Source organism: Osmerus mordax, chromosome 14 (genome assembly GCF_038355195.1).
Source record: "Osmerus mordax isolate fOsmMor3 chromosome 14, fOsmMor3.pri, whole genome shotgun sequence".
NCBI classification, from domain to species: domain Eukaryota; kingdom Metazoa; phylum Chordata; class Actinopteri; order Osmeriformes; family Osmeridae; genus Osmerus; species Osmerus mordax.
Window position 1 is genome coordinate 7,764,485 of NC_090063.1, and position 11,127 is coordinate 7,775,611.

At 41.7% G+C, this 11,127-nt stretch overlaps 1 protein-coding gene across 3 annotated transcripts; it reads right to left on the reverse strand.

Moving 5' to 3' along the window:
• Positions 1–245: 245 nt before the first annotated feature.
• On the reverse strand, positions 246–10,879 carry prlra (prolactin receptor a). Of its 3 annotated transcripts, none has more exons than XM_067250439.1 (9): positions 10,743–10,879; positions 6,538–6,637; positions 6,107–6,239; positions 5,330–5,499; positions 4,455–4,621; positions 3,732–3,873; positions 3,365–3,461; positions 3,189–3,258; positions 246–3,056 (listed from the first exon to the last, which is right to left on the reverse strand). In XM_067250439.1, exons 2-9 carry the CDS (start codon positions 6,602–6,604, stop codon positions 2,025–2,027), a joined length of 1,878 nt encoding a protein of 625 aa, XP_067106540.1. In that variant the 5' UTR covers positions 6,605–6,637; positions 10,743–10,879; the 3' UTR covers positions 246–2,024. The 3 variants fall into 3 exon arrangements, with proteins under 3 accessions (XP_067106540.1, XP_067106542.1, XP_067106541.1); XM_067250441.1 differs by lacking the exon at positions 10,743–10,879 and adding an exon at positions 6,852–7,171; XM_067250440.1 differs by lacking the exon at positions 10,743–10,879 and having other exon boundaries at positions 6,538–7,170.
• Positions 10,880–11,127: the final 248 nt, after the last annotated feature.

The following is an 11,127-nucleotide window of genomic DNA, read 5'->3' on the forward strand; positions in this document are numbered from 1 at the left end:
GATTGTTTCCGACTGAGATTTTTCAGTTATTCACGCATTTAAACTGAAGGGAGGAGAGCAAATCCGACCAATGGGGGTCTTGGATAGGCTAGTCCAACCATTCCACGGTGAAATCGTTCTTTATCTGTTGTTACCATCTCACACTTCCTCCAAGCAAAGCAAATGGTCTTATTTCCACCTTTAATTACATTACATTTACATTTATGTAGACGCTTTTATCCTAAGCGACTTCCAAGAGAGAGCTTTACAAAAGGGTTAGGCATAGGTCACTGATCATAACAACGAAATAGCCCCAAACATTGCGAGCAGCCAAAACATGAAACATACATGGTGGAAAACCAAATAAGTGCCAAAGGAAAGAACCATAAGAGCATGCAGTTAAACAAGTTACAATTAATTAATTATTAATTAACCAGTAGGTGAGTAAAAGTTAAGCTTTTTGAAGGCTTGTTTAGAGGAAAGGTATCTTGATGGCCGGAGGAGACAGGTGGGAGATAAAGTGCAATACAAGTTAGCCTACAAGTACAAAGCAAAAAAACCTGGTCTGGTCTGGTAAGTCCATTGCAAAATGTGACACTGACAGTGCATATCAGTGAGAAAGAACACTATTTGTTTGCAAAGTAGGCCATTGAATGCAACTGCTGTCAGAGAAACGTCCTGACAAAACGAAAATTATATGGTGGCAGGGTAATGCCAAGGCACTAACACTCCCCATCCCCACTTTAATAAAATGTACAATAATAGCAATACATAATCCCCACTACCTTTGCTGACACGAACACACCAATGACAACACATTTCCTGGTTTGAAATCCATACACTCAGAGCTCCAACATTCTAAAGTAATTCAGGGATTCAGAAGCTCCCAAGTAACCTTTCTCCTTTCTTACTTCCAGCAAATTCGAGGAAGTAAACAAGCGTTACATAGCCTACCATGTAAATTTAAATCATGGCCTGCATTTATTAACTAGTTGTGAAATAGTCTACTGCTGTTTGAATATGGGAGATTTCAGTTTTGACAAAATGACAGCAGATACTGACTAATATCTGAACATTCACTGTTCACACATTCATTACATGTATTATTCATTCTATTACCATCTGCCATTTGCCACTATCATGCTTTCTGGAATAGACTGTAACGAAGAGTTAAATGATTAACAAATGAGGGCCACTTTTCAACATTTGACAGTTCCACATGACCTAATTTTGCCCCTAGGCACAATAGCTAATACTGGTTTATGCAGTTGTTTGGAATCCATGATTTATGTTTGCAGTATCTCAAGGAGGGGGACTTAACTTGCTGGTCTGTAAACAAGATAAACAATAAACTAGATTGAAGTGCTTTGTTTGATAACATATTTAATAAGCAACAGTCATCCATGGGACAAATCAATAGAATAACATATTTATGCACATAAACAATAAAATCCTCACTGTATGAAAAATATCCCACTCTCTAAAGAATTTCCTTCTCTCTTCTTTAAAACAATCTTTTTGTCTCATATACAAAACACCCAAAACAGATTTATCTGATAGAAACTGAAATCAGCAGGTCTATAATGTAAATGAAACAGACATCTACTATATAGAAAAGTCTACATAAAATATATTTCATTAGTGGTTTCCCCGTTTGGTTGTATACACATCACTTTACACACCCGTATATTGCCTATGCAGAGAAAATATACATACATACACTGCAGGTTAGTTAGGGAAACAACCTGTCTGGCTTCAAGAAACAAAGTTGCACAGGATAGGAAGCACAATAAGGTAGCACTCACTCAGTCATGATCAGATATCAATTACAACTCATAATCCTGTACATATACACTAAGATTCCAAACTCATACACATAGTTATTTAAGATAATGTACAAGTAGCATGATGTTAAATTAAATCAGTGTCTCTAGTCTCTTGAAAGAAAGCAAATATACACAATCGCCTCTCTGACAAAATAATGTCTTTGTTTGGTTTCCTTGCCATCCCTATCTAGGTCTTGTTTCCATTGGTGAATAAGTTGGTTAAAAGGTGGGCAGCATAGTAGCAGTGTCAACATAACCACTGGGTGCCAGGAAAATTCCCAACTCCTGGGCTGGAGTGACAGTTGTGTGAATTTCCATTTTCCCTTCTGGCTGGTTGGTGGAATCAGCATGCCATCCCTCTTCTGACCATTCCCTTTCCTGGTCATCACAAGTACACTGATCATCCACCATATCCCTCTGGAGCAACAGTACACTGTCACTGACAACACCCTTCACCTTGCTGTAGTCTTCCCTTGTGGTGGCAAACTGAACCTGGAAGGGCTCCTGGCTGTGCCTGGAGAGGGGCTGGAGGACCAGCATGTTTTCCCGATTGACCCTCTGGACTTCCACATACTCCAGAGACTTGGAGGGGGGCAGCTGCAGCCCCGCAGCAGGCCTCTTGCTCTCCATGCTGGAGATTTTGAACTCGCTGTGGGCCTCCAGGCGCCAGGGCGGTAAGGATGGAGGAGGGTTTTTGCCTAGAAGGATTCCTCCAAGCTCTGAATGCAGGGGATTGGCTGAGGTGGAGGAGGAGAAGAGGCTGTCTGAGAGGTAGAGCTGCCTGGTGGTCTCTGTTAAGCCGTGTTCTGAGGGCCCCGGGCTGCATTGGAGATTGGGGGAGAAAACGGAGGGCCAGGTATTCACTCTTCCATCAGAGGAGTCTGGGCTATGGATCTCCATAGCCTGGCTGTCCGCTTCCTCCAGACTCTCCCAAACCGGCTGGCGCTGTGTCTGGCTGCTCCCCTCTTTTCTGCCTGAGTCCTCCTCTTCCTCCCTGGCCGTGCCTTCACCACACTTCTCCATCAGCAGAGTGTGGCTGTCGCAGCTGCCTCTCCCTGAGTCACTGTCAGATGAGGAGATCTTAGACTTGAGGCAGCTGTCCTGGAGGGCCTTCCCTTCCTGCATAATTAGTTCCTGCTCCTCGCTGACATACACCTCCAGGTACTCCACTAGCAGGTCCTCGTAGTCTGATGAAGTCGGGGGAAAGCCCTGAATGACTAGAGCATTGAACACCTCCTCTGACTTCCCATTCTGCCAAGCAAAAAGGATGAGTGGATAAAGATCAGGTGGAAAATAAATACTATATGCCTACTGTATTTGTGGTTTATAATTCTGATGCAACCAATTACAAATATTAGATTTAAGACTCAGTCATCCTTTTACCTTCAGAAGCTGGTTGTCAAATCCTTTAATTTTAGGTCCTGGGACAGGTGGTAGAAAACAATGCTTCACACTGAAGAGAAGTGAAAGGTGGTCTTAGTGAAAACAGTAATTTGGCATTTTGTAAAAATGTACATTTATTAATCTTGGAGAACAAATATCCAATCCCCCCTTCCTACCTCTGTCTCTTCAGACTCAGTATGCATGCGAGGATGATGAAGAGGAAGGCTGAAAACGTGCCCGTCAGGATCCACATGGAATGTTCCCGAGGGATATCTGAGCGACACAAGCCAATTGCACAAGCGTTTATTCACAGAATCCATATGTGCTCACAGGTTCAAATAGTTAATCTACTGTCAAGTAATATTCATAACCGTAAGTCATTTTTTATTGAATTTAATTGATTGTGGGAAGGCAAACATGTGTAGCATTAGTTTTAATAAATTAGGCAAGATATTGTTACACATTATTTCCCATATACATGTAGCTTGTCTGCATGCACCCTACATACTGTGATCATTATTCTGCAAGTGTTGATTGACTTACAGTTAGGGATTCTGACGTAGGTAGCAGTGCTCCATTCACTCCAGAAGCCATGGTCAGGCTTACAGCGCACCTCGATCATATATACTCCTCCTGACCGCAGGCTGAAGATGTTAAAAATCTTCTGCTGACCTGCATAGTGCTCCTAGAGGAATAAGAATATCCACAAACATTAACATTGCGTTCCAAACACAATCACATTTACAATGGTACATGGGTCATTTGGCAATTGTTGCAGCAGGCAAAACGTGCTGTGTAATGTGACCGGTACTTAAGCCGCCTGCATTTAAGCCCAAATAAATGGATTGGAGGTTAAATAGACTAACATGCGTACGTTGCCACGTCACCTAATGCACCATTACACCTCTGAGCCACTGTTGAGGTGATGAACTATCCAGAATATCTTTCTAATCACTTCTCCTTGGCAGGGTTGATGTAACCACATCTGAATCCTGCACCTATTGCGTAAAACCATTGTTCGAATTGTGTCAGAGGTCTTGAGTAGTCCCCAAGGTGGATGGCAGGTGGGAAGGTGGGTAGGTGGAAAATGTCTCATATGGAGGATGTGGAACCACGAGCCCCCCTCAATATGATAACTGCATACAATTTCCAAACTAGTGTAGTATTTAGGTTAGGTTGAGTAGTATGTGGTCTTTTAAAGTAGATTATTCTAGTGAACAACAACTAAAAGATAGACAGTAAAGCTAGATTTGTTACGCCACGTACCTCCCACTCCTCCTCGCCCTTCAGTTTGACTCTGAGCTCATAGATGAGGGTGATCCAGCCTGAGCGTGTGTCGGCCTTGTGGGGGGGGTTCCAAGACACCCTGAGGAAGGGCACCTCTGTGTCCTCCAGCACCGCCACTCTCACATTCTCTGGTGTGTGTGGCTGGACTGAAGACAGAAATAAGGATCATGTCATGGACTTTCACTCGTGGACTTTCACACATATTGCTTGCTTCGGGGGGAATGTGCCTGTACTTACTGTAAGTCGCTCTGGATAAGAGCGTCTGCTAAATGACTAAATGTAAATGTAAGTAACTGACGCCCAAAAGAAAGGGCCTGTTAAAGGCAGGGTAGGCAGTATAGTTGAGAATCACATTTGTCATATTTGCTGAAATAAACTTTACGTCCTGATAGCAACCAATAAATCTAAAGGTTTGACAGTAAAATTAAATCAATCCGATATCTGTGGGCGTCACAGAACTATAATAAACACAACCAATCATTAAGGTCGGACCATCAACTAATTATTGACGGCGCACAGGGCGTTGAAAGGAGGGTTGAATCCTTTCAAACTCAAGCTAAAATTGCGAGGTTCGCAAAACTTGCCTATCTTGTTGTTAATGTCAAAGTTTTGAAGGAGAAAGATTAGTACAGAAGGAGTTTTGAAACTGCTGGCACTGCTCTGATAGTCAGACAGGTGGTAAATGAGTCAAAGTTCTTTAGTCTGTGGAATGTTTCACCATTCACACAAATCTGACCTATTATAATCGATTTGTTCCACGCTAGGCTTACGAATGTCCCCCAGTACCAGAACATATCTCCTGCATTGGTGAGATTATTTATTGTGAAGTAGGAGAATATGGAAGACGTTCTCACCGATGTAAATCACGTCCACATCAACAGGGTCAGAAAAGTTGCTACCCAGCGCGTTAGTCGCAACCACAGTGATGTTGTAGTTAACCCAAATGGACGTGTCGTTCTTGTTGAAGAAGCAGGAGTTCAGTCCGGCTGTCCGGTTGTCTGGACACTCATACACTGTGTCAGAACTAAGGGGGGGGGGGGGGGGGGGGGTGCACACATGAGCAAATTGTTATGTTAGAGATCCTTTAACCTTGTGTTCAGTGAAGTTCCTTGTAATACCACAACCCTTGGTCTCTCAAATCAATGACATAGACACTCTGTTATTTGCAGTGTTATGCTAGTGTTTCTATTTCCAAAACAACAGGGAACTGTTGTCATGACTTGTGTCTACATAAACAATTCCAGCAATTCTCCTGTGTGTGTGCATATGTGGGTGATCATTTCTATAACAGTGTTGTGCATCTTCACAGGTGCACAGCCCTGCGAGTGCTCACTCGGTTCAAAGCAAAGTGTGACCAAAACACTGCATGAATAATAATGGTCACATAATAATATTTTAATCTGTATGTCTTTGTTTGGCATGTTTGTGGTGGCACATTTGCACAATGATTTGTTCATGTGAAAACAATAAGTGTAGGGACGGTGATCATAAAGGGGCGATGAGGGCAATTTTTTTAAATGTATTTACAAATTCAATGAATGACAGACAGACAACTAATGAGACAGAGAGAAGGAATGAGCAAATGATCAAACACACAAACAAATCAATAAATGAAAGAATTAAGGATATACTTTTCCTTGCTGTAGAGGAGGGTATAGGTTGTAGGCAGTCCCCCGTCTGAGCCTGGCTCCCACCAACAGGTGAAGGTTTCTTTATCCGGAGACCTGCAGCTCGTCAGTTTGGGCTTCCCTGGTAAAGTGTGGCCTGATAGGACAGAGATACCATCTTCAATATCTACGGTGGCCTGTCAGCGTGAAGGGTCAGACTGTGTTGGTCAGGAGTGTGCTGTAGGTACTGGCTGTGTGATCACACTCAAGAACCATTATCACAGTAGCAGAGTTAAAGGATGAGATACATAAACACCATGCTACCACACTGGAGTGACAATCAATTTGATGTTTTGACAGATTTAGTAGGGGGTGTAGCTACAGTGCAGCCAACACTATGACATTTAGGCCACCCCAAACTAATCTTGTCAGAACCTGCTAGGTCAGAGACTTACATGCTCCTTGTTTGAATAATGCCAGAAGTGACAGAATCGCCACGACTCCATTGTCCCTCCTCATCATGCAGCAACACAGGATCCGGTGTCAGGTGCGTTTCTGGGAAGAAAAACAAAACACAAGTGAACCATTAACCAATGCGGTGCCTCAGATCATCAGACACCACCATCACGTCCAATGCAGGCTTGTGTCCGCTGAAAATTGGGCTGCTAAGATAAAAAAGTAAAGTTTGGGTTTTACCCTTTGTTACTTGACTGGACTCATGGACTGTGCTGTGCTTCCAATTTATAGATTTAAGAATGTTTTTACTTACTTAATGCATGGTCAGCCACAGAGAAGTAACAAAGGTCATAAACATACCTATAGTCACAAAGGATAAATAAAAAATATTTTGCCACCATTATTTCAGGCCAATCCATAATAATTAATCCATGTATCTCCATGCTGCCCGCCAACTAGCACCCAACTTATCTACCAGAAACACAACTAAAGTACAAAAAGTGATTTAGGCCTCAGCTCTCTATGCTACTCTCAATGAGCCTTATCTTATTGCATAAGTACTTCAATAATACATAAATACAGCATAAAGAAAGACCTTAAAGTCTTAAAAACTGATCTAAAATCATCATCATTGTTTTCCTGTGTGTGCTATAACGCCTTTGGATTTACACAAAATGCTTTCCTGCCAGATGGTTCAAATAAGAATATCCAATTGCATAAGGGCTTATGTCCCCGAAACGAATGCCAAAACACAGGGATAGTGCTGCTGCAGCGGTCGCATGCTGGTAGAGAAGCAGCAAAGCCCAGTGCTCCTATTCACATGGATGGCAGTCTTCTTTTTTCCCTGTACAGATGTCAGGGTTATTACACTCCACAACCTCTGACCCTGATGGGGAAGGGCTGGGAGATAAATAGACTGTGGAAGTCAACAAGGAAATGAACAGGGAGTATCAGTGGCAACTGAGCCTAAACATTCTATAGTTTTCACTCATCCCAGTTTACAAAAGGTCAGCTACCTTGGCAAACTGGGTGATTGGGTAAGGCATGTCTGACTGGCCAGGACTGCAACATCATTCCCCTCAACCCTCCTATAAAGTCCGTCAGTATCCAGAAACAGCTGTTTCAGACCGGATGACAGAGAACCCAGACACATTTTCAGCTTTTCCATTATGAAATTCATTATCACCTGGCAATCTTGGTTAAATGAAAGGTTAGATGTTACTAATTCCAGTTGAGGATACTGTGTTGACTTAATGAACTTATTGGCCCAGCAGTAGAACAACTTGCCTCTGCCGTAAGAACTTGGTCCGTAAATAGAGTGATTAGCTACAATGCAGTTAGCTGTGTACACAAGGAAATCAGATAAAGATCAAAGAAATTACTCTAGGTTGGGCCACAGGAAAGGGAAAACAGTCACTGTAGACTATAGTTGACAATAAGCATTGGACCCTTCTAACATGGTTAACTACACTAATTATTTAGCCCATGGGCTTCAGGCACTAGTAGGGCCTCCCCTACTTTTTCAATAGTTCATTCTGTGTTGATACAGGTATTATCTACTTTACTCCACGGGGGCTTGATTTCAAGAACGTCACCATGATCTGATAATTGGCATTATAGCTGAGGCAACGGTTGGCCTTCGGCTGCTTTTAGCCCTCTTATATAACCCAGAGGCAGTAAGCTGCTCAAAAGAGAAAGTGTGGACTACATTTACATTTACATTTAGACTACACTGTGGAGGCAGTCAATGTGAACTGATATGGTCTTGTCCTGATCCAGGCCTAGCTACAGGCTACAAACGTCCTCCTCTGTCACTCAGTCATCCCACAGCTATACAAATCATGCCAGAAACCACAACACAGAAAGTGGACGGTAAAAAAAACGATAGAGTTGAGATATGGGTGAATATGTATTTCCTGCCTATAATGTGAGTCACCGTAGGACAACTACAGGGGTGAACTGACATTTAACCCTTAGACCTACTGAAATCGAACACAGGGGCTGCTGTGAGGAATAATCAATAATTTATCCTCTTACAACCACATAAACCACAGTCTGTCACCCATAGGTGCTATCTGATACTCGACATTCACACCTCCTGAAATTGAACACAGGAACCCACGTAAGACAATCTTTTCCAGGACTGCCTGTGCTATGCTCACATCTCGCTCATGGTGAATAATCAGGGCCCTCTCGGGAAAAAAGTGGCTCAGGTGGATTCTGGTAGCAACATCACCACTGTTAATAAGCTTCCGGAGCCTTTGTTGACGCAATATATGGTGTCTGCCATTTGTAAAACACTACCAAAAAACACTTAACTTTGAACCGCTAATTAGAACACGTTATAAAATAGCTACAAATAAGATGTGTATGATGTATGGTGAAAGAAAAGGGGAGGGGAGTAACTCACACATGAACAGACATAAGGCTCGGTCCTACTTAATAGGGAAAAGGTGAGTTAATAATTATTGTTCAACCTCTGAACGAAGGTAAACAGGCCTTCTGCTGTTCTCCCAAGGTTAAGATACAAACCACACGGTTTGTCAAACCATACACATCAAATCTGTTCAGCAGACTTTAGATCACATCAAATCTGAAGACTATACAACTGGAAAAGCATGTCAGAATGGGAGACAGGTCACTGTAGAAATTCATCATTTCATTTCCATGCAGTTAAAAAATTCCATCTATACTGTGACTTCCCTTTTCACTATATTCAGTAGTCACTTATGGCTAAACAATCTAACATTTACTGTGATAAAAGATGCAATAAATTCTTGCTCTTCATTTGTAATTCTAACCTTGAAAACAGAAACAACAATGATTAGTTATCTCCCCTTTCAAGCATGATGTCATATCAGCCTACTTCCAAGTAAAACACAAACTGGTTGGACCATCATGCTTAACTCTTGAGCAGAATTGTGTTGTGAGCTCACTATACACTTATCAGTTGAGTAATGCCTTGGGCTGTGTGAGAAGGTGGAGAATGCATATGGGCGTAATTCCAAGAACCATAACAATTCCAAGAAGCACCTTCCACGCACAACCTTTCCTAACTTCATTGTAGAATTACTTAAGTCCAGGAGTGTCTAAATTAAGTCAAACATATTGTCTTGAGTGAGTAGATTAAATCTCCTGTGACCATGTCAAAATGAACTAATAGTCAGTAGTTCAGTGCTGAAGGGTGTATTTGTTACATTTATTGTAACGTCGAGCTTTCTAGCAGACGTACATTATGAGTCTTCAGTGGCACTGTGTTCTTACAATCAGTGCTACAACTGTTTCAAAAAGAAAGAAAGTGCGACCAGGAAAACATTCCCACACAATATACATCTTGAGTAAGTACATCATTTTTTTATGCAAGAACATTGTTTCTTGAACTGTAGGTCACTGGTTTTTAGTTCTTATCTGAGGCTGTATATACAAAACATCTGATTGCCTGTGTGCTCCCTGTCTAAAGGCTGTACTTGTGATATAAATGGAAAGGCCTAAATACTACATTTTGCAACTAAAGACACTTCCCACCACATATCAACCCTACCACCACACTTAATCACAGAGACACCCCCACCAACTCACTAAGAAATGCATTAAAATAAATTACATTTAGATTAAGAGGTGGTTGCTCCGCAATGATTCAATGAAAGTTGAACAAACAGTGTAACATAACTTATTTGCGCTGTAAAACAGTAGGCCTGTTTACTTTGGAACAGCAGTGCAAGTTAACATGGTAATCCTGTGAGAGTTTTAGACTGTTAGGTGCTATAACTGACAGGTGTCACCTTCTCACCCCACACCACTGAAAGGGATTACCCAAATAGAAGGTCTTATCAATGGATACGTCTCATACGACTAATAGCCATTTTTCTTTAGTATACCCAGTGTACTTTGTCCAGTAAAGGGGATTTATCAACGGCAAATGAATGATATGATAATCTATAATGACCCTATAACGTCACCTGTGTGGGAAACGTATCGTGCTGTTTGCTTGTGGTGGATTAACAAACAACAACAAAGGCCCTAAGTAGGCAACAATAAGTGTCATAGGCTACACATATGACATCAACATATAAAGTGTAGTCTAAAACATTGCAACAAACATAGTCAGAAACAACAACTAACAAGCTCAAAAAAGAACAAATTATATTCAGACACCTGGACACACAAATACAGTCGAGTGATGAGCAGCACGCACTTAACCTACCTCAATTGCATTCGACGAAGTCACGCTAATTCCTTAAACGACAAAGTATAAAGGAATATAAAAATGTTGCACCGGTAGATCTGTAGTGTAACAAGATCATTTGCTGAAAGCGAAGAAAGGACCGGCAGAGTTGTCAATCTTAGGAATGACTGATGAGTACAGAGACTTTCTGCTAAACCGGTCCTGACGACGAGGGCGTGTTTAGTTAGTACTGTCAGAACCTTCCTTTAAAAACTCCGCCCAGCAGAACACAGGAAATGTATTCTGTGGTTGCAATACTGACAATTACAAAAGATAAAATGCAAACTCTATAAACAAAAGAAAAAAATCATAATAGCCATAATGATACATGTGCGCATGTTTGTAAGAGAGAGAGAGAGAGAGG